Below are 24,555 nucleotides of genomic sequence, written 5' to 3'. Positions count from 1 at the left end.
AGGAATACAGATAATTAGATCTCACTGAGGCCCTTAAAAAGGCAAATTTAAAAATTATAAGTTTTCTTTCTTTCCCCTCTGTATCTTATTTACCTTTTCAGGTTTCTCTCGATTTTTGTGGTTGGATATCAAACTTTCCATTTAGCCCTGGTCTTTTCTGTGCAATGGTTCAGACTTTTTTAAAAATTGTTTTGCAAGTAGGCTGCTTCTGTAAAACTGGGAGAAATAACCTAGATGTAATTCAAAGGGAATTAAGGAGTCAGATTCTGGGGGAAAAAAAAAAGAGAACAATGAAGATCAGGGACTGGGAGACATTGCGAGAGTAAAAAAACATTAACTAGTTATGACAAGTAGGAATCATTCGAGTACTTTTAGATCTCTGAAAGGGATGTCAAAGGATGTCAAAGGGTTAATAAGGTTTGGCATTAGGTTTTGGTAGCATGTTTAAGTGTAGCTTTTTTGGTGGAGTATTGCCAGTTAGAAGCAAAAGATCCAGAATAGTTTATTGTGGGTGGATGGAAACACAAGGGCAGATCAAAATAGAGTTTCCAAGAACATCCTAATTGCAACTAATCAGCCATAAACTAAGGATGCTTTGTTTTAGACTAAATGCTTTCCCAGAGAACCCGGTACTCACAATAGAACAGTGCTAGTTAAAAGCTGAAATGAATAGTGACCTTCAACTCCCAATTTTTATTTAGGTATCTCCCTGGGACAAAAGGGAAGAAGCAAATCAGAAAAAGTTAGAGTTTGCATTAGCAAACAGTGATTATCTGGCCCTTCTTCAGGCATACAAGGTGAGCATAAAACGTGTGTGGCTGCTGTAGCACCCTACATGTAGAGCTTTCAGTTTCTACACTGACACTAATACAATCCACAATGTAAGTTCAGCTTGATTTTTCTTCCCCGATGTTTAGGGTTGGAGGTTGTGCATCAAAGAAGGTGCTCGTGCAAGTTATAATTACTGCCGAGAGAACTTTCTGTCAGGAAGAGTTCTCCAGGTGAGTCGGTCCTCTGCAGAATGGCAGCTCCTTCTCTTTCTTGCTTTGGGCGAGACTTCTTACTCTTGGGGAGGGTAAGAGCGTTGTTACACCCTAAATCACATCCTTGCCCCTTAGCAGATGAAAGGACTAATTTTGTAGGACCTTTGGCTTCATCTACACCCCAGGGTCTAAAATTAACTGGCAGAGTCTTGTATCTTAGGCCTTCATTGAACCTTCTTATAAACCCTACCTACTTATTCTTTCTCCACAAAGAGCTAGCTGGGCCTGCATGAATGATTAGACTAGACTATGAGAGAACTGAAGACCGAAGAATTAATTGCTTGGATTTGTGTACAATGTTTACTAGATGTCCCTTTTTCTGTATCAAGCATTCTTGGCAGCCCATATAGGTGCTGTAATGTGACAATAATGAGTGTACTTCTCCTTGAAATAGTTAATGAGAATAATAACATTTTTAGCCAAAGGCTTTTGCCCACCTAATGAATATATGATTTGTGAAATTCCAATCATTCAGTTATACAGGCTTCCTCTAGGCTTTGAGCCTTAGAAGCATAATGTCAATGGAAAGCTCTCTAGGCATTAGTGGATCATTTTGTGAGCTTTGGGGCTTAGAAAAAGTATCCGTCACCTACTGGCTGGCTTTTCTGGTGATGTGATAAGACCAGGGAGAATATGGAAGCAAAAAACTATTAATAGCTCACCTGTCAGCCCTCAACGTCCTGCTGAGAAATCTCACCTCACAGGGTGAGCAGCAGGCTGCTGCCATGTGAAACTTCCCCAGCTGTCTGCCACCTTATCTGAATATCTGGGGTCACTTCTACACCCTGGTGTGGCCTTAGAATAGGGTTTAGTTAGCGAGTCATTTATAGGTTTTTTCAGGACATCTAGAGAGGTACAAATATGGCCTGTGTGTTCCATTAAATAGATTTGGCCCTGGGCACATGATGGTGCCAAGCCTCTGCTGAACTCAAGTTCAACAAGAGCCCAAAAATGCTGCTCTTGAAGCCCGGGATGTGTAGATAACCTTCAGTCTGCTCTTTTCACATTGGATTTGTGACTTACTGAGCACGTTTTTCTGGGTGGCAGGAAAACAACAGGAAGAGAGTTTGAATAGTCCGATCTGTTTTCAGGTCTGTTATTTTCATCTACTCTGGTACAGCCTAGTCACCTGCAACAAAACAAGTGCTAGAAGAGATGCCTTGAGCTTCTCTGCCCACCTATTTACATTCAGCTCTAAGAAAAAGGCCCTAAAACAAAAGCATTGAATTCTCTTCTTTTCCTCTTATCCCACTTCACATAAGATATGGCCCAGGAAAACAATAGCCAGGCAGGTGGAAAATGAGACAGGTTGGTGATTGGTGCTTTGCTTCCATTTGAGAGCTAAAGCTATCCATTTTAAGCCTGCAGTAGGGCGACAAGGAGCAGTTAAAAGGAAAGGATAGAGAACGTCCTAAGTTCTCAAACCTCCCAACTTGGGCCTTTAAGCAAAATACTAAAGCTACAGTACTGTGAATCACTGCAAATCCCCTGAAATTTGTGCCCATACATATTCAAATGTATTGTTTTTAATGTAAAGATCTATGAGAAACTGTACATCTCTGTGTTAACCATTGTGAAATAGCTCCAGCATGATTGTCTCTTGTTCCTCATTACAAGCAATTCTTGGTAACTCCTAGATACAGTTTGCCAAGTAATTCAGAAAAACTATGCACCTAACTCTTTTGATTCTTTTCATCTGCTGATATTTTGCTAACTGCATACACCCATTGGTGCAGGTCATCGTCCCACATTGTTCTGTTCTTGGCTCTGTCCTTCCATAAATTGTCAAGTGATGCCCTCGCTGGGAGATCTTATCTGTTTCTTTTAGGACATCGCCAGCCTCAAACGGCAGTTCACTGAATTGTTATCAGATATAGGGTTTGTGAAGGAAGGACTGAGAGCAAGAGATATTGAGAAGAGATGGTCCCAGGGTGGAGATGGTATACTGGAAGCCACTGGAGAGGAGGTAAAAAAAAAATCACCATTTTCTCCTTAATTAGAAAGACAATAAAGAAGCCATTACTCTCAGTGAGAGTTCACTAGGCTTACTTCATTATGTAGCCCCAGGGCTGGCTCGAGGCTCCTTTCCCACCTTCCATTTTGAGTCCTTTTCATAACATATCCAGCACAGTTGCTCATGAAGCAGGGGTTATTTGATTTACCACTGATCCTGCACCCACAAAGGCTACATTTGACGGTTCATCTGCAAAAATGCACATCTACAAAATACCATGAGCTCTTTGGACTGTGACTATAGTGAGAACAGCCTTTTATTTCATTTGTACCCCAAAATACAGTTTCATTTTTACCAGGCCAAAAAAAAAAAAAGTAAAATTTTTTCTTAAAGCTGGGCATAAATTAAATGTATTCAGAAGTGTCCTATCTCAAGCCTAAATGACCATGTCTATTAACAGATATTTTCTACTTTTCTTAATTTTCTAATCATTAAAGGAAAATATACCACCTGTTCTCAGGAACTGATTTAATTAATCATGTATTTCTCCCACAGGCAAACTCGAATGCTGAGAATACTAAGCTGATATCGGCAATATTATGTGCTGCTCTATATCCAAATGTAGTTCAGGTAACAGAACTTAAGAGAAGGAGAATTTCTGAGATGCGTTACATAACTTAAAAGTATTTCTTTACTTAGCAAACTTTTTAGGCTTTTTCAGAGACATTTTTTGAGTAAAATGATATAATTCTTTAATCCTTCTAACTTACTGGAACAGGCATAAATATTGTTGCATCAACCAGCCTTTCTCCTTAGAATGTCAAAGCTGGCCTACTATGGGAACCTTCCTTCTCTTAACTCCACTTTGGAGTAAAACTACTTGTCTGACCTGGGGTTAGTGGTTTGGCATGACTACCTTTTTTTGGATTAAATAATCTTTGGATGGTAATGTCCAGCACACTTGGCATCCTGAAAACCCAAACCTCAGCCTGGCTTTTATATTTTCAAACCAAGGAGTGGAGCCTGCAACAGGCTCTCATTTCAGATTTCCAGAGAATTTTCAGTTTGTCAGCTCAAATACTAGCCCATTTCTCAGGTCTTTGCACATATTATATACTATGTTATTATTGATTACTTCCCTGATTACCACTGATATGCCTTTAAGATCAACTAAAAGCTACATTAGAAAGCCACTTGGAAATATTTTGCTAGGATCCTGAATAAAATGGCAACCTGATGGTTCTTTAGAGACTGCTCCCTGGACAGCCCAGTGCAGAAGGATGACTTCAAAACATTTTTTCTTTAACAGCAGTTCTGTGGCACAGTGATACATATTTTCTCACCTTCTTTACATCTTGATAGAAAAGAAATAAAACAGAGGTATAATTACCAAAGTCACAAGGGTGTGATATAAACTAACTAGGGAAAGGGGGAGAGAAGAGCAGGTTCCTATAAGGAGAGCTGTGTTTATTGCCTTCAAATAGAGGAATACCTTCTAAAACAAAAATATAAATTATGCACTTAATTTTATTTGTCATTTAGGTAAAAACTCCAGAAGGGAAATTTCAAAAGACCAGTACAGGAGCTGTTAAAATGCAACCCAAAGTGGAAGAGTTGAAATTTGTCACTAAGAATGATGATTATGTTCACATCCACCCTTCTTCAGTGAACTATCAGGTTGGTATCATTGTCTTTGTAGCAGATGCTAAGGAAAAATCATTCTGTAAAATTTCATTCTCTTCCTGCTTCTGCCCAGTAACATAAAGTTGTTCAACTTAGTTAGATGGGGCGGGCAAAAATGTAAAATGTATTAGAAGAAACCTTTCCACTTCAAGAAAACTCAAATCAAACACAAGGCAACTTTTTTTACAAAACTACTTTTCTTCTATGGTTGTTCAGAGCAGATTCCCCAGCCCAACAAAGAATCTCCAAATGATTGAGGACACGTGATACGATTATATTACTAAATATCGGCATTAAAAGGGAATTGGCAGAGTTCTTGTTCAGAGATCAAAAACAACTCCTAGTTTTCTGCTTGGAGATTAGTCTCCTAATTTCTCTTTCCCTTCTTGCATTGTCATCTGTGCTGCATGCTATAGACACCGTAAAAGGGAAAATTTAGGGAATTTTATAGATATATATTTAAAGTGTGGCCGCCAGGAATCAACGATTCAGGTTGATTCCGTAATTAAATCAGACCCAAGTCAGCATCGGGTTGAGGAGTTTATTTATAATCTGGTAGGAAAAAGTAGGACTAAAGAGAAAGGGAGAGGCTAGTCCAGGCCAAAGGCCTAGATGGAAAGAGAGGGTTAAAGGCTAAATAAATGAAGCTGAAAGCCACAAGGCACAACAGCCAGATAGGCAGAGTTTGGAAGCGGCCCAGCCAGGCCAAGGAAGTCAGCCTAACTTACCCACGTGACAATACAGAGTGTAAGCATTCTGTGGTCTCAGGAGATCCCTTCAGCACCAAGTTCGAAGCTGGAACTGCCTCCATAGGAAGTCAGTAACATACTTAAAGAGATAGTGTCCTTCGTCACTTCCTGTGGGCCACCTCTAATTCAAATGGACAAATGGCAGTCTCTACATTGATTTGGACTGCCCAAAGGGCAGTCCCTTGTTCTAGATTTGCTACTCATTGTCACGTGTGGGTAACTCATCTCCCCTCCCCACTAGGGAAGGTGAGGATTACATCATTTCTACGCCTAGGATGGGTAGACTTTTGACTATGAATGAGCTCGAGCTAATTCTATTTACACAACACTCTGTCAGGATTGCTGACTGGCTCCTTTGAGTTTGGTGGTGGGATGAATAGAAGGGGTGAGAGGACTGGATTTTGTAGGGTTTGAAGGAGAAGCGGGGCAGCCTTATCATTGTAGAGCAATGAGGGTAGATGTAGACAGAAGTGGGAGTGAGTAGTAGGAGGATATGTTGGTGAGCGGAAACTAAAAGGCTTGGTGCTCATTTGGGTTGGTCTGAGTAATGGGTGATGAGATGATGGGAACTTAGTTTCTTTTTAGTTGAGTTTACTGAAGCAAAGACTAGATGCTGCCAGTGACCTCACTGATGCCTGTTGGGGCCATCTTACAGACGAGACACTTTGAGAGTCCCTACCTTGTATACCATGAGAAGATCAAGACCAGCCGAGTGTTCATCCGAGACTGCAGCATGGTGTCTGTGTACCCACTGCTTCTGTTTGGTGGAGGCCAGGTGAATGTGAAGCTTAAAAAAGGAGAGTTTATTGTCTCCCTGGATGATGGTTGGATTCGTTTTGCAGCTTCCTCCCATCAGGTAATGAGATAAATTGGTGGTAGCTCAAACACACTGTCAGCATAGGCTCGATAATGTGAAATATAAGGCATTCCTTTGGGTGCAGAGGGTTAATAGCTAGCTGATCAACTGAGAATTCAAGAGTTATAATTATAGTTTTGCATTCTGTGCTTGAGATTATTACCCTTTTTCCCTCCAAATGTATTATTTATTTTTGACATTCTTTTTAAATTTTGAGTTCCAAATTCTCTTCCTTTAGCCCCTCCTCCACTCACTGAGAAGACAAGCAATATGCTTATGAAGTTATGCAAGACATTTCCATATTAAGCATGTCACCAAAAAGGAAATAAAAATAAGGAAAATGAGTCATTTATACTGCAATTTGCACTCAGAGTTCATTAGTTCTCTCTCTAGAGGTAGATAGCGTTTTTCATCCTGAGACCTTCAGAATTATCTTGGATCATTATATTGATCATAGTAGTTAAATCTTTCATAATTGATCATTGCTGTAATATTGCTGTTACTGTTTTCAGTGATCTGGGTCTGCTCACCTCACTTTGTGTCTGTTCATATAGGTAATTCCCCATATAGCACAGCAGTATTCCATCACGATTATTATATGGCTTCACTAGTTCAGCATCCCCTAAATTTCTAGTTCTTTGCCACCACAAAAAGAGATGTCAAACATTTTTTTACTTAGAGATCCTGTTTCTTTTTCTTTGATCTCTTTGTGATATAGAACTACTAGTGGTATTGCTAGATCACAGAGTATGCACAGTTTTGTATAAATAGCCCTTGGGGCCTAGTTTAAAATTGTTCTCCAGACTGGTTGGACCAGTTCATCATTAGCATGCCTATTTTTCCATTTTCCCTCCAACATTTGTCATATCTTATACTATTACCCTTTCTTAAATAACAGTTTTCAATTACTCAGTTACATATTCTGTAAGACAACTATTTAACCCAAGGTCAGCTTACCCCTGCCAACATAACATGCACCTAGCCTAAACTATAAGGTAGTTTGTATTTAAAGAAGGAAAAGTCATTTTAACAAGTAGCCTAACTGAAAATTAATCAGAATGTAAACTCTACTGCTGAAAAAGTTATGTAGCTCAGAACCAAATAAAAATGACTACTATATATACTGACTTAATTTTATTGCTTCTTTCCATTAGTGAAGGGAATGAAGATGGTGAGAGCTAAGTTTGGAAAATGCAGCACAGTAGCCTTGTTTCTAAGGGGCAGGTTCTTTACAATAGGCCTTGTTAACTTATAAAAGGCCTGTGATAAACCACATGGGAATTGTTTACAGTTTACAAAATGGAGGTGCTGCCTTTATTTTTCTAGTTAGAATAAAATTAAAATTCCATATTTTTGTCAATGATAGGCTAATGCATTTTCCTCTAACGATGTATTCTTACTGTTATCCCAGCCACTGATTATACCTTTGCATTATGTTTTAGGTGGCAGAATTGGTTAAGGAACTTCGTTGTGAACTTGACCAGCTCCTCCAAGATAAAATCAAGAACCCCAGCATGGATCTCTGCACTTGCCCAAGAGGATCAAGGATTATCAGCATGATTGTAAAGCTTGTCACTACCCAGTAATAGATGGCCTTGGTAGTGGATACTTTCCTCTCACATAGTTATAATTCTCCTAGGAAATATCAGTATGTCTACCTTTGGAATTGTTTGATGGTGGTATTAGCCGTGGTAATGGCATCCATTGTTTACAAATACTGAATCAGCAAAGGTACCTTTCTGAAGAGTTTCCAGGATATATTGAAGTCCTTCAAACAAAAGTAGGGACAATCCCAGTGTGACTTGGGTGGGGTGTGACTATGATGAGATGCACTATAACCAAAGTTTTGCCTGTTTTCCTTTTTCTTTGACAGCTTCAAGTGAATGAGATTCACCTGGTAACACAAACCCAATTTTAATATATTCTTACTTTTTGTCTGTTATTTTTTTCCCAGCACAGTCCTTCTGATTGCCTTTTTACTAGGTGTGGAATGGGCTCTGGTGAAAATACTTAGTGCTTGTTTTCAATGCAAAGATCCTGTTGATTAGCTAGAATTAAGAACAGAGTAAAAATCATGTGATCAGGAAATGTAGAAGACCTATTTTGAGCCACTTAGAATGATGGTTACTTGACTTAGGAAGTGTTTTTTTGCTCACTAAAGGTCAGTTTAAGAAACAATACTAATGAGAATGAATTGTATGCTGAAACATGTATAAGCTGGTCTAGTCATTTAGCAGTCTCACTGTTCTTAGAAACTAGACAAAATAGGACTACCTTCTGTTGCGTGGCTGTTCCCCAGAACTCTGCCTTCATCTCTCCATTTAGAAATTTTCGTTGGTTTTTAGAAAAAAATATTTTAAATTCAGCTTTATCTGATAAAATTCTATTTCCATATGCGAAATAGAATTGATAGTAATCAATAAGGCAGAATTGACATATTTTAAATAGAAAAAGTCGTTTGTATTCTCACATCTGAGCAGTCAAGTATTTTCTGTTTGTTAATGCCTTCAATGTTAAATCACTGCTTATCTTAATGATTGCATTAAGATTTGGAAGAGTAGAGACATACGCCTCCCAGCCCATTTATCAGAAGAGTGGCCTTAAAGATCCCAAAGTTCACACAGCTGAACAGAAGAAACAGTTAATACTTGACATTTTGCCATGCATCAGCTAGTAAAGCATTGTCATCCTTTCAAACTTTATCCATGTCCTCTGAAACTTATTAGCTAGCCATGTTAATGACGATAGATCCTTTTCATAGTGTCATTTTTTTACTTACCTTTATAGGAAACTTTCCACATTATCCACAGTGATCAGCATCAATATGTTTATGAGCACATTTTATCAAAGTGTTTAAACTTTAGGGGAAAACTTGAAAGGCTCATTTAAGTCAACATGTAAAAGGAACAAATAGTTCCATGCAAGTAGTTTAAATAAAAACAAAGATATTTCTATATCTAGTAATAGAGCACCTAAATTATAGTTTGTGCTTTCTCTTGAACTAAGTATCAAAATACAGAAACTGCTAAGTTGACACATTTAGGAGAAATGACATGGGATAATGAACGGTTGGCACAAGGAAGCTGGTACTGCCATCGTTAACAATGTACAGTATGGGCCTTCTGTCCTTGGGACTATTGTTATAATACATATCACAAGTATTTAGTGGATAGATGACAAATATTGCTAAGTGACCTAAGGAATTTTATTAAGTTGTGCTACCTTTTATAAGCATGAATTTTCTTAAGGTTAAACATTACAATCATGATATAAGAAATTTACTTTTACCAATGAATACTAGTATATTATGTGCTATTTCAAACTGAAAATTTGATTTTTTTAAACACCAACAAGACAGGTTGTTGGTATTTAGTATGCTTTTAAGGAGCGCTTGATAAATGGTTTATTAAAATCATATATTTATTTTACTATTATTGGAATCTAGCTAAAAATAATAAATCATTTGTCATTAATTAGTATGCCCTGATATTTGTGCCATGAATATTATACAGATGACTCATGGGAAAGTTTCCATGGGACTGAAAACTCTTATGGATATGGTTATGTAACATAGCATGTCAATAATGTGGTATCTTCATCTTTCTGCTCCTATTCATATTTGATTGGAGACAAAAGAAAAGGCAAAGAAGGGGTGGAATCACTGCTCTTTTGCTTTTTCGTTTTTTCGCTCAAGGAAATGCTCTTCATAGTGGGGAGTATTAAAAAAGGATCAAAAATAAATTAAAACCCTAAATAAACGGAGAATGTGGGAAGAGATTTCTGAGATGATAGTACACCAAGTTCCCAAACAGGCTTTCCAGAAAATTACTTTGACTATTATTTGGGACAAACCACTGGAACTTCTTTTTAACATGGGAAAAAGTTGAAACATATATCATTGAAGATGCCTACAGTTTGGTACAGTTGTACATTTTATAATTTTTAATTCTCATATGGAATAAAGCCAGTGTTTCCTAATTGGCATTTTGTAAACATTCTCAATAAGTTCAACAGACCTTGATGAATAACATCCAAAAAGTGCTGAACATAGAGATTTATCTATTGGTCTTTCTTATCATTATGAAAATTCTGAGAGGTAGGTACCCCAGGACTAGCTAAAGATGGGCAAATATCATTAGTTTCAAAAAGGGAAAGTACAGTCGATAGATTCTTCAGATTTAAAGCCAGTGAGTCATTTTCTGACAAAATCCCAATTCCTACTAAAAGTATAATTTTGATTACACTTAGAAAGGGAAATGGAAAGAACTAAAAACCAGAATGAGTTCAACAGTCTTAACTTTTTTGAGAGTTTTTCTGAAGTGCTAAGTCAAGACAGCTATAGATATAGCAATTTGGTTTAGTGGAAAGCAATTAAAGTTTGAATTCTACACCTGATATTTAAAAAATATATTAATATCTTTTGTTTTTACAAAGCCTAGATTTCTCCCAGTATCCCTTCCTTCCTCCTTTCCAGGAAATCATCCATCACAACAATTTTTTAGAAAGAAGAAAGAGGAAAGAGAAAAAAATTCAGCAAAACCGATTAAAACATTGAAAATAATCTGGAAGTAAATGCAATGTTCCTCACTTCCCCCTAAAACTTCTGCAAATGTAGGGGAAAGGCATCTTATCTCTTCTTTGGGACCAAGCTTGTTCTTTATAATTGATTTGTTTTGTGGCAATTCTTCCATTTATTCTAGTCTATGGCTATGCTTACTTCATTTTGCAATAGCTCGTGTCTCTCCATGCTTCTCTATACTTATTAAATTCATCATTCCTTACAGAACAGGAATATTCTATTACATTGATGCTATTAAACTGGAAAAAAACAAAACTATTAAATAGTCAAAAGACCACATTTTTAATCAGTAGAAGAATACCATACAATTTTCTTAGGCCTCCACACAGAGACACGCACTCAAAACCCACACCGCTACTCTGGCTACCATATCCCTAGGAGAAATCACTGTGCAAGATGATAGCTCTAAGGAACAAAAGAATTTGGGGAACTGAGGATGGGAAGAGTATGGTTGATTGGCTTTACAATGGCTGCAGTGATTCCTAAAGTGTGTGCTACTGCCCCCTGGTGGGCAATCCAGGAGGGGCAGTGATGGCCACAGGTGCATTTATCTTTCCTATTAATTGCTATTAAAATTTTTAAAAAATTAATTTCCGGGGGGCCAAGTAATATTTTTTCTGGAAAGGGGGCGGTAGGCCAAAAAAGTTTGGGAACCACTGGACTACAGAGACATGAGTCCTGGACAGGATTATCAGGGTAAAGCTGATGCTTTACAATGGATACAAAAGGGAAAGATCCAGGCAAGGGCTGGGCTACCTGAGAAAGGACTTTGACACAAAGGGAGACACTACCAGGACAAAAAAGAGTATACTTAACACCTGATTTGAGTCTGGTAGCTCCACCTAAAGTACTTCAAGGTTTATTGTTAGTCTGAAACTAGTGAAGTTGGGACTTCCCTCTGGAGAAATTTCTCATGTGACAAGCTCACACTGCTACAAACTTGGGGTTCTCAAGATCGGGGTTTCTAGATTCCAAGTTGACAATGCACAGGTTGTTTAATCATTCCCGGATCAATGGACATCTACTTTGTTTCCAGTTCTTTGCTACCATAAAAGTGCTAATAATAATATCTTCTATTCTGATGTTTACTACTGTGTGTGATCATGAACAATTCACTGAATCTCTGAGGCTCAGTTTCCTTGTTTGCAAAATAGGAATAACTGTGTTGCTAAGGTATGAGAGGCAACATGGTGGAATGCCTAAGTGTTTGCAGCACTAGAGTTCCTGGGGCCCCAAACGCATGAAAATGTAATTGGGAAATGTAAGTCAACATGCAGTGCCAAGGCATCTTTATATGCTTTAGTGTCCTCCTTTCTATTTGAGTCAGACACTATTGGTGTTGCAGATGGAACATTAGAGTTCGTATGAGGAAGACCTAAATTCAGATGCTATCTCATATCTACTAGCTTGTGACCCTGGGAAAATCACTTAATCTCTCTTTCCCTGGGTTCTTCATGTATAAAACAAGGTCAGACGTGTTGCCTCTATGTCCTTTTCATCCATTGACCTACCTTCTGTAAAGGTTAAATTTAGTGGTTGGACTTAAATTATATGAAATAACGTGGTTGCCAAAGTTATTAAATCTCAAGTCAGAAGTTTATTTACCAAATTAGAGGGGAAACAATAAAGTAGAGAAACGTGAGAGAGGTTAGAGAAAATACCTATACTAGTCCTCAGCCAGGAAGGCCGATAGTAACTATGAGGCCTCCTCCAAGATGGAAGTTAGTCTCTTAGAAAACTAGGAAAGGAGTCAGCCCTTTTCACTCACCCCAAGAGGTAGCCCAGGAGTCAGAATCTAAATTGAAGCCACATATTTCAAAGAAGCAATCTTGTAAAGTCATTGTTTCACGTGATACTGTAGTACTCTAAAATTGTATCAATCAAGTAGTTTAAAAATTAGAAGAACTAGATAAAAACATTTAGGGGCTTTTATTCTGCATAGGATATATCCATTTGACCACACACATATGCACACTGTGTGGGCCACACCGAACTGAACGGCAAAGCCCAATTGAGTAGACACACATTTTTCTGGCTATTAGGAAAAGATTGTCATTTTATCTTTCTTGCTTTATTGGAGAGTGTACAGTACAAGGGATTTTTCAAATTATTTTTGTATTATTTTAGCTTTAATTGTGCTGTCATTCATGAAATGGAGCTGCTCTGGTTTTCTGTCAAAGATGACAAGGGCTTTGTGTGTGTGTGTGTGTGTGTGTGTGTGTGTGTGTGTGTGTGTGTGTTATTAAAAGGAAAAAAATTTTTTAATAAATAAATAAATTGAAGCCACAATTCACGCTACAGTCTCCAGTGAAGTTCCCTGGAAGACTATCTCCAGAAGACATTCTCCTCAACACTCAACTTCACAAGACTGTCCAGCCCTGCCCAAGGGCAGATCTGTGGGATTGACTTGTCATCTCTAAAGGTGTTAACTCTCTTCCTAGGATTCACACGTTTCTGAGTTTTTCACCCAGTTTGGATTCACATGTTTCTGAGTTATGTAAGAAATAAAATTAATATAAAAGGATAGATTTAAAAATATTAGGGTTTTAAAGGGTTTATTGATAGTCATTTAGGAAAATGAAGCCATCTGCCTGTTTAAAGGAACCCACCATTACCTGCTCCTCCCATCTTGGCTCCTGCTCCACAATCACAAAAGAGCAAGTACCAATCCAGTCCTTAGTCTTTATACTTTTCTCTATGTGATTATGCTTCCTGCCCACATGATTACACAAGAGAGGAAGCCAGTTGGCTCTTGGGAAATGTAGTTTGAAAGAGCCCTAAATGTCCACAGGAAATTTAGATCAGGGACCTCAAAATTAGTTCAAGGACTCCCAAATTTCCAATGTCACAGTTATCACCCAGTTAGCATGTGGGTTGTAGATTTCCACCTACTCTTTTTTGGAGGTGTAAACTCCAATAGTACTAGTTTCCCTTATTTTAGCATTAAGTATGGGTGTGTGTTGCTTTTGTTGATTAATTCAAAAGTAGACAAAGGAGAGTTACCTCACAATATAGTGAGGTACTTAGGGATATTTAGATGATTGTTAACCAAAGTTTTAAATCCAATTAGGCAAAGAAAATAAAGGATCCCCTTTTCACAAGTGTAAACTCAGACAGAGAACCAAGAATTTCCTTTCACACTTCATAGTTCTTTTTTTTTTAATTAAGTTTAATTTCAGTTCCTAATTCTTTCCTTCTTCCTTCCCTCACTTATTGAGAAAGCAAGCCCATCACTAATATCTATAACAGGGATTCCCAAAGTGGATGCCACCACCCCCTGGTGGGTGCTGCAGCGATCCAGGGGAGCAGTGATGGCCACAGGTACATTTGGGGATGGTGAATAACTATAAGGGGGCGGTGATAGTATGTGATAGGGGGCGCTAAGTAATATTTTTTCTGGAAAGGGAGCGGTAGGCCAAAAAAGTTTGGGAACCACTGATCTATAGTCTTACAAAACTTTAAAAAAAAAATTTTTTTTACAAAAAAAAAAATTCCTGTTTAAGCCATGACAAAAGAAAAAAGGAAGGAAATTGAGAGAATGGACCAAAGAAAGAAAATGTGCTTTAGTCTGCACTAAGTCCATCAAATCTCTATCTGATAGCATGCTTCATCATGAGTCCTTTGGAATTTGAGTTGATCAGAATTACCAAGCCTTTCAAAGTTGATTTATCTCTACAACATTGTTATTGTATAAATTGTTCTCCTAGTTCAGCTCTGTTTTACATTAATTCATAACAAGTGTTTCCAAATTTTCCTGAAACCATTTCCTGTCGTTTCTTATAGCACAGTAGTATTCCATTCTTTTTTTTTTTTTTTTAAACCCTTACCTTCCGTCTTGGAGTCAATACCGTGTATTGGTTCCAAGGCAGAAGAGTGGTAAGGGGTAGGCAATGGGGGTCAAGTGACTTGCCCAGGGTCACACAGCTGAGAAGTGTCTGAGGCCGGATTTGAACCTAGGACCTCCTGTCTCTAGGCCTAGCTCTCAACCACTGAACTACCCAGCTGCCCCCAGTAGTATTCCATTCTATTCATATACCATAACTTGTTCAGCCATTCCCCAATCAGTTTTCAGTTCTTTGTCACCACAAAAAACTACTATAAATAATTTAGCATTTATGGGCTCCTTTCCTCCTTGATCTCTTTGTGGTGTAGATTTCATAAGGTATTTCTAGGTCAAAGAGTATACAATTTAATAGCTTTTGGGGTATAGTTCCAAATTGTTTTCCAGTATGGTTGGACCGGTTCAAAGTTCCACCAACCATGCATTTTTTTACAGTACCTGTTTTCCTGAAGCCCTTCTAACACTGTCATATCTTTTTTTGTCAACTTTTGTCATCTTATGGGTGTCAGGTGGTATCTCCAAGTGGTTTATTGTACATTTCTCTAATTGTTACATAAAGCATTTTTTCATATGATTATTAATAGCTTTGGTTTCTTTCTCTGGAAACTGCCTGTTTTGATCAGTTGATCATTTATCAATCTTATTTTTATAAATTTTATTCTGTAAGAGGGAGATTTTAAGTATTTTATAGATATATATTTAAAGTGTGGCCACCAGGAATCAACAATTCAGGTTGATTCCGTAATTAAATTAGACCCAAGTCGGGATCCGGTTAAGGTAGTTTATTTACAATTAGAAAGGTAAAAGGTAGGGAAATAGAGAGAGGGAGAGGCTAGTCCAGGCCTGCAGAGGCCTGGTCGGAGAGAGAAGGTTAAAAGGCTAAATAATAAGGCTACAAGCCACAAGGCCTGGCAATCAGATAGGCTAATGCCTACTTAAAGGTAGAGTTTGGAAACGCCGAGGTAGGCCTAAGGAAGTCAGCCTAACTTACCCTAGTGACCATTCTGAGTAGAAGCTGCCTGAGGTCTCACCCGACTACCTGCAGCACCAAGTTCAAAGCGGGAACTCCCCTCGCAGGAAGTAACCAACATACTTGAAGAGATAGCGTCTCGTCACTTCCTGTGGGTCCACCTCTAATTCAAGTGGACAAATGGCAGCCTCTACACTGGCTAGTTCTTGATTTGTTACTTATTGTCACGTGTGGGTAACTCATCCCCCTCCCCACTAGGGGAGGTGAGGATGATATCATCTTGGGTAGGTAGAGTTTAGGCTATGAATGGGCTAGAGCTAATTCCATTTACACAATTCCATTCTTATAGGAATCTTGTAAAACTCAAGTGTGACATTATATAAAGCACTCTGCAAAATGTTAAACACTATGTAAATGTCAGTTATTATTATACCCATATTTCAATAAGTCGTTTTGAAAGCTTCATGTTATTCTTGTACACAAGATGGAGATTTGTGTGCTGGATGATAACAGAGTTAGGCAAGTTCAATGTAGATTCAAAACAGGAAGGGATTTTAGAAGCCATATAGCCCAACTCTTCATTTTATAGAGTTGGTTTTTACAGAACATCCATGGGCAATAAGAAACATTAAGATGTACCAAAAGTCTGCAAAGAATTCTGTGACTCTTCAAATTAAATCAACATATACTTGATACTCTGACTTCAAAGCAAAGGTGGAAATAGATGAAGCTGGTGAAAAAAATTTTGGAAAATATAAATCAAGAACAAAGAATGAGGAGCCAAAGACTTGTAGACCACCAAAATTTCAAACCTGAACATATATAACAAAGAAAATAAGAGGCTCTTTATCAATCTGCACTACACTGTCCATTTGTGAAATCATCAGTTACAGCAAATGGAAAAACTGAATGCTATGGATAAATTCACCTACCTTGGCAGTATACCTTATGCGAATGTCCACAAAGATGATGAAGTTGATGCACCCACTGCCAGATCTAGTTCAGTGTTTGGGAGGCTCTAAAAAAAATTGGGAGAGAAAAGGAATATTGGGCTGCCTACCAAACCAACGGTCTACAGAGCCATTGTACTGACTTCATTACTGTCTGCCTGTGAAACTAGGTCCTCTAACCAGCACCAGGCTCAAAAACTAAATTGCTTCCATTTGAATTGTCTTAGGAAGATGCTGACGATCAGCTGGCAAGATAAGGTACTGGAAGCCGAGGTCCTTTCTTGAGCTGAACTACAAAGCATTCAGATTCTACTGTGGAAAGTGCAACTCTTGATGGGCTAGCCACCTTCCAACGCCAACAAAAAAAAATCTTTTTATGGAGAACTCACAAGGTGAGTGCTCACATGGAGGTTAGAAGAAATGATACAAAGACATTTGAGATCTCTCTGACGAATTTTAGCATCAAGTGTGATACATGGGAGACACTGGCACAGTCCTGTTTTGCATGGCACGCCCACATCAAGGGAAATGCTACACTAGAATTAGAATAGTTCAAAGGAAATGGGAGATGCCCAGACTGAGAGAGATCTTCATTGTGAATGTTCACACAGGCTATCTGTACCAGAGACCTGTGTGGTAGAGACATTGACCCCAACACAGTGGTGTCATTTTGGTCCTCTTCAAGTACAAAGGATAACAGCCACGGATAAGCATTGTGCCATGTGGGGAGGATACCGCTGAAAAAACAGCTCCTACTCTCAGGGAGCTTACATTCTAATGGGGGAGACAACATATAGTTTCAGTTCCAAGTCATGATTTTTCAGGTGCAACTGCAGAGCAGATAATAATGGTTCTTTAATGTTATTCCATGGCTAAAAATTGCATCCGTTTCCAAAGTTGGGCCATTTGATGGTTTCAAGATCTTTGGTGGCAAGAACTTGCTGATCCTATTAATATCCCCCCAAAAGCAACTGAGGGTTCTTCAGCAACTACTAATCTATGTGCCAATTTTGCCATATTTTAATTTTCTTTTCTTTTAAAAACTCTTACCTTTCATCTTAGAATCAATATTGTAAATTATTTCCAAGGCAGAAAAGTGGTCAGGGCTAAGCCATGGGGTTAAGTGACTTGCCAAGGATTATACAGCTAGGAAGTATTTCAAGTCAGATTTGAACCTAGGACCTCTCGTCTCTAGGCCTGACTCTCAATCTATTGAGTCACCTAGCTGCCCTGCTCCCATCTTTTAAAGTTCTAAGAAGAATCTACACATCCTTGATGAGGCAGTATAGAGAACATGTAGGCTTTTGCTAGTAATGAAACAGACCACATTTGTAAACATAAAACTAAAAAATGTAGGAAATATAAGATCCCACTATGCTTACTGTTTGTTGACTATAAGACTTTTCATTCAATTGATGCAAATATTAAAATTATGCAATTCAAAACCAAGGTCATGTAAATGATGGCTTTTATGATTTCATCAAATTCTGACTATTTCTAAGTACAACATGTTCTTATAGTTTTTCAACCTATTATCAAATTGTTTCCAAACTATCATAAGAATTGAGTACAGATTACTAACCATAAGGATGGGATTTGTGCAAGGGGGATGGGACAAAAGGAGCCAGAGAAGGAGTAGCTGACAGTTGGTAACAGTTGGTGACGGTTGAGACCAGAGGGAATTCTGGGTAATTCTCTGGAGGCAGGAGGAGGAAGAGAGGACTTCCGGCGGAGGACTGAGAGAGGGAAGAGGTGGACATCCCAGCTCTGATCCAGTCCTGAGGGCTTGCTGAGGATCTTTCTTTGGACATTGAAACCCTGATTCCCTGGTCAAAGATTCCATCACATCTCACCCAACAAGACTTCAATAATTGAGTCAGCTAAATTGTTTGGACTCCATTTTGGGAGCGATCGCTTAGGCTCCTTCTCCCATTACCCAATCTTGCTGAGAGACCCTTTCCAGTCTAATTTGCAATTATAGAAAAGGATAGAAACAGAAACAGAAGGAGAAGGGGCAGGAGAAGCTTAGGAGTGGGAGCCATTAAAGTTCTCACCTAAGTAACGGACTCCTTAGGAATAGAGAAGAGGGCACCCCAAAATCCCTCTGCCCTTCACCCCTTTCCCCAACCCCTAAATTGCGAATAATAAGAGCCATTCATTAGTCAGATAGTGTTCTGGAGTTCCTGAGAGACAATGAGGGAGAGGAAAATCACAGCTTGGTCTGGCTACCTCCATCAGACCACCCTCTGTGAAGTTGACTGACCTCAGAGGAGGTTTGCGTGAACCCCACCCTCATTCAGAATCGGATTTGGGTACCCCATACCTCATCTTATAGGGAAGCCTCGCCCCCAACTCCTGTGGGGTGGCACAATCATCCAGGTCACCCAGTTTTGAGGCGACACCCCCTCGAAGTCTCAGCAGTGCATATTTGGTGCGAGGGGAGAGCTAGAAGAGAGTCTCACAATATAGACTCTCTCTCTCCCCTCTATCATAACATTGTTTACTTGTCTCTCATTATTATTACAGTTTAGGCAGAGGCTCTCTTTATTATTGTACAATAGATAGAAGAAACATGCACATACCCTCATTGGCATTTTGTATTCTGCTCTAGAATTGTTCCCTAATCCCACTAGGTAACTACATAATGCATTTCATCAACTGTATAATCATATCCGCAAGATAGTATGAATATTGGCATTCTCGGCCAGGCTGTTAGAAAACTATGATTGCAGAAAAACACAAAGATGTTTGAGATACCTGTGTTACAGCAGATGTGAAAAAATAATATAATGAAAGAAGTAGTAAATATAGCTTTTCATTACTTAACCTGTCAAGTTTTTATTCCTCTTCTTACAAAAAAATCAGCTCATATCTTCTCTTTTGCTTTAACTTTTACAATCAAAACATGAAAAATGTTGTCTACTGAAAACATGCAATACTGATTCATTTATTTCTGTGAATAAACAAGATAGACAAACAATTGAAACTTTATACTTAGTAAGTAACCAAATGCAAAAAAAAAAAATGACAAAGCTCATACTATTGCAGAAAATTAATTTTTCCATGTGCCAAAGCAATTATCAAGTGTGTTTGGAAATAATCCCATTAAGAAGTTAGAGATGATATCTATTTCTGTCAGATACATGATATATCTGATGATGTCAAATTATTTATTATAGAAAAAATTTTTAATTAACATTTACACTTTGCTATTAGATAAGTAATATTAGTAATGTAACTATTTTGATTTAAAATGAGAATAAAGTAAAAGTACTTATTCACAGAAATATATGATAGAAAATGGGAGGGGGAAATGCTATGAGTTCTCACTGAGAAATGGAATTTATATAATTATATATGTAATTAATATTTCATTTTTATCATGAATTTATAATTATTTTTAAATAATGTTTTGAGTCCAAAATCTATTGATATGTCAATTGAATTTTGTTTGTATTTGTACGATGTCTACATGAGAGTAATGGGAAATAATATTCTGCTTTGTTATAAGTAAACAGAATATACAAGTGGGAAAGACTTTTTAAATCTAATTCATATTTTAAAGGAAAACAAATCAATTGGTTCTCTTCTGGGATAAACATAGCAAAACTGATAACTAAAAACTTTTGGGGTATTATTTCATGTATTAAAAAATTCAGTGCAAATCTTGTATGGACACACTGCAGCCAAACAGTGTTAGGATCCGAATGGACAACCACCCAAGGAGCACAGAGACAATGCAATCCAAGCAAAGGAAAGTCTTTATTTCTAGTGTACACTAGGGGAGCTCAGCAAGAGAGTTCCGGGGGGAGGGGGGTGGCGGGCATAGTCAGAGTAAAGATTATATACGTTTGGGGTAGCAGGAAACTCAGGGGGTGGCAGGTAAAGTGGTAGGTGGTGGCAGATTCAGGGGCGCCCTGTAGTTCTTGAAGCGGAACTTCTGTAGCCTTTGTAGTTAGTGGTTTTTGGCTGTTTCCCCCAAGCATGTAGGGTTTTTATGCTACATTTGGGAGCCTAATGAACACCCTATTGTTAGTGACCGTGGATTTCTCTAAGACATCCTGACCTGTTAGTAACCTTGGGTTTCTCGGAGCCATCCTGATCAAGGAGTCCCTAGCTTGTGTTTACTTGTGGTTGTTTAGTTTCTGTGTCATAACTTTGGGGTTCTACAACAGAAGTTTTGGCATCCAAAAGCATACCATGACATCTTAAAAGCAGGTTAGATAATTTTCTCAAAATTATTAATTCAAAGCAAAACTTGCTAAGTCTCGATTATTGATCATTTTAGGCAGAGATGGGCAGTGAACATGTCATACTTCTAATCTGAACAGATGCTATAGTATTCAAAAGGGTTGCTCTTCTAATAGCTTTTTCACTGAATATCCTTTTCCCCTGATTCATTCTTAAAATGTCATAACCTGGCTATAGATTCGCATATTTAGAAGACATCTGTAAGGGCCAGAAATGTAAAGGGTAAAAAAAAAAGGGTTGGACTAAATTTATCAGTGTGGTCACCAGGAATTAATCAATTCCAAATGATGTTTTATGGTAGTTTATTTTCAAAAGGAGAAAGAGTGAAAGTAAGAAAATCAGAGAGAGTAGATATTTACTCTGGCCCTGTCCAAACCAGGCAGGGCTTCAGAGGCCCCAGCAAAGGAGGCCCAGAGATAAATTAATCAAGGCTTTTAGCCACAAGACCTCCTCCAAAATGAGGGGCCTCTTCAGGGACTAGTAACTCCAGAACAAGCCAAGGAAGGCAGTCAGCCTTTTTCACTCACCCACGTGGTAGTCCTAATAGAAAATAGAAAGCAGTCTAAGGTCCTCAGCCAGAGCTCCTCCAAGGTCCAGTTCAAGGCAAAAGACCCTCCTCACAGGAAGTTCTTGCCACTTACAAAGTCTATTTCTTTTGTCACTTCCTGTGCCTTCCTTCCACTTTACATGTACCAATTATGGCTAAAGCTTTGCTTAGGACTGCCCAGGAGGCAGTCAGTTGATTCTGATTAGTCACCCACTGTCACCCACATGGGTCAGAGACCTCCCACACTTAAGGATAAGTGGGGTGTATATGCTTCTGGTGATTAAATCTAAAAATGGGCAGGGGAGAGTTAATCCCATCTTCACACATCCTTTCACAGTTAATAAGCCCAACATTTCATTATAGGTACAAGTACAAATATATAAAATATTCAAGACAAAATAAAAATATGAATAAGAATTTAAAATTTTGAACCACAGTTCTATTTGACATTACATAATTTCTATTAGAAAATTAAATCTCTTTGGGCAGGCTATAAAGAAAGACATTAGTGATCATATCTAAAATTTTTAATAACAAATTTCCGCACAAGTTTTCCAAAATTATATGATCCATATTGTCTCCTTCCCTTCTTCCCTTCCTCCTCTCAGAGCTGACAAGCAATTCAGTCTGGGTTATACATGTATTAAGATGCAAAACATATTTCCATATTATTAATTTTTGTAAGCAAATAGAACCAAAACCCCCAAACATATTCCTAAATAAACAAGTGATAAATCATACATTTTCATCTGCATTTCTACTCCCAACATTTCTTTAGTGGGAGGTAGATTGTATTCTTTTTTCAAAAATCCCCCAGAATTGTCCTGGATCATTTTATTGCTGGGAGAAACTAAGTCTATCACATTTGATTGTTCCACAATATTGCAGTTATATATCATATATATATATATATACATATATATATATATATATATAAAATGCATATCTAAAATTTTTAGAAGTGACTTTCAATATTTTATAAGAATTTCCAATAAGTTAAATTAGATTTGTGACCTTTTTTATATGTCCTCTTATGTCTCAGCTGATGAAATTACAATGGATAGAAAACAAAATTTAATTGACATATCAATAGATTTTGGACTAAAAATATTATTTAAAAATAATTGCAACTTCCTGGTAAAATGAAAAATGAATTTACATCCCTCTGTGAGAACTTGTAACATTTTCTTACCATTTTCCATCATATATTTCTGTGAATAAGGATTTTTACTTTATTCTTATTTTAAATCAAAATACAGAAAAAAATCAATGTGAAGCCAAACTTAAGAATGTGTTGATGTGGAACCAAATATTACAAGCCTTTGTTCTATTGAAAAACAAACACTGAAATTTGGTTTACATGTGATTATTATGTTATGTCGAACATCTTGCAAGTTGTGACTTATTTTATTTAAAATGCTATTTATGTTCATCACAATGCATAAAAATAAAGAAATTTAATATTGAGTCTTACAGAAAATACTCATATATAATGATTACATTTAAAATTTCTTACATAATTATGTAATTAGAATCTAATTAAAACTACGATTCCCAGCACCCCACTCTCTTCCTGTCGTTACATACTGAGGTAGACAGATTATAAACTCTGTGGAGTTCCATCTCTCACTCTCTTATCTCCCTGTCGCGGCTTTGGTGGAGCAGGCTTTTTGAGCAGGTATAAAAACTAGTTACATGGTTCTATTTTGTTAGATTATAAACATTATAAAATATAATACTTGAAGTATTGGACATTAACTTAAATTTTACAGAATCTGCCACATAAAATACTCATAACATTTTATAATTAGATTTATGATTTCACATGTAGAACTTTCATAATTATAAGTAGAATTAAATCTTATATTTTATAATTAAAATTATGTACATTTAAATTTGGGATTTTTGAAAGGAAAAAAAGTTATCACTGTAGTTATAAATACTACATGAATATAAAATAATATTGTTAAATCACCATGGGGGCTCATAATACGACACAGATTTCACAGAACAAAAAACATTGGACAAATACACAAGACTACAATGGTGTTTTAAAGGCTCCCCTCCAATGAGCTGTTTCCCAAGCCTATGTCAAAATCACATGAGATTACTTAAAGGTATAATAACACTGTCCATGACTATCTAGAAATCCACCAAAGGGACATCTACCCAATGTGCTCAGTATTGCTCCCCCCCCTTTTTTTAAACTTTTTTATGGTGTTAAGTGTTAACATTAATGGTCTGGCTACATGTATGAAAATTATAAATCTTTTATTTATAAAAGAGGTAAAGAAGAGAAATACAAAAGGATAGAAAAAGACATTAACCTATCTAACTAAATATTGTTCCAGTGCTTGACTCAGCCAGCACTTGTTAACCTTCAATCAGAATTAAACTATCTCCAGAAGACAGGAAGGCAAAACCAGCTATCCACTCACCTAAGACAATGACTGGAGCTGAAGGTGACTCCTGAGGCCTTTCTTCTTTGAGCCGACCTTCTTGAAGCCGACTTCCTTCTTAGAGTGACTCTCTTCTTGGAGTTCACTCTCTCCTTCTTGGGGTGACACTCTTCTTGGAGTTCACTCTCTACAAGCCTCCTTCACCAGATTCCTTCACCAGCCTCCCTCCTCAGGGATTTTCATGGCTTTCATGGTGGTTTCCTGTCCGTGCTCCTTTTCATGGGGGCCAATCAGTTTCCAAATTGTCTGAGTTCTCACCTTTGGAACCATACCTTTCTGAGTATGTGAACTCTTAAGTTTCTGGCTTGTTCTCACCCAGCATTAAGTAAGGTGTGAACTCACAGAGAACAAAGAATTCCTTTTCACAATGGAGACAACCAATAGAGTATGTAATTTGCTCAGTGGTTTATAACTTCCCCTCTTGCTGTATGACTGACCCATTTGTTTTTCTTTTCTGATCATATATTTAACAACCTCCTCTACCAATTTATGTATAACTCTTCATTTGTAATGTGTGTCACTGCCTTCTTGTGCCCATTATGTACCATCCAGCATCACTTAAAGAATATTGTTTAAAAAAAAAAAGGGCCTCTGAGAGATAACTAGGTTATCTCTGCTAACATCCTTCTGTTACTATCAAATGAGGAGTAAAACAGGTAGACATGCTTTGTCA

General features: G+C 37.6%; 1 protein-coding gene across 1 annotated transcript in view; it reads left to right on the top strand.

Moving 5' to 3' along the window:
• DHX57 (DExH-box helicase 57) overlaps positions 1-10,263 on the top strand; it is a 57,700-nt gene extending 47,437 nt beyond the window's left edge. Inside the window, exons 18-24 of the mRNA XM_044663271.1 lie at positions 702-797; positions 918-1,001; positions 2,872-3,009; positions 3,553-3,627; positions 4,540-4,674; positions 6,085-6,285; positions 7,728-10,263. Of these exons, the coding sequence (XP_044519206.1) occupies positions 702-797; positions 918-1,001; positions 2,872-3,009; positions 3,553-3,627; positions 4,540-4,674; positions 6,085-6,285; positions 7,728-7,871 (873 nt within the window). The 3' untranslated portion in view covers positions 7,872-10,263. The remainder of the gene's footprint in view (positions 1-701; positions 798-917; positions 1,002-2,871; positions 3,010-3,552; positions 3,628-4,539; positions 4,675-6,084; positions 6,286-7,727) is intronic.
• Positions 10,264-24,555: the final 14,292 nt, after the last annotated feature.

The sequence above is a fragment of the Gracilinanus agilis genome, chromosome 2, assembly GCF_016433145.1.
Source record: "Gracilinanus agilis isolate LMUSP501 chromosome 2, AgileGrace, whole genome shotgun sequence".
In the NCBI taxonomy this organism is placed as follows: domain Eukaryota; kingdom Metazoa; phylum Chordata; class Mammalia; order Didelphimorphia; family Didelphidae; genus Gracilinanus; species Gracilinanus agilis.
Note: the sequence above shows the minus strand (reverse complement) of the source record. Positions and strands in the feature narration are given on the sequence as shown.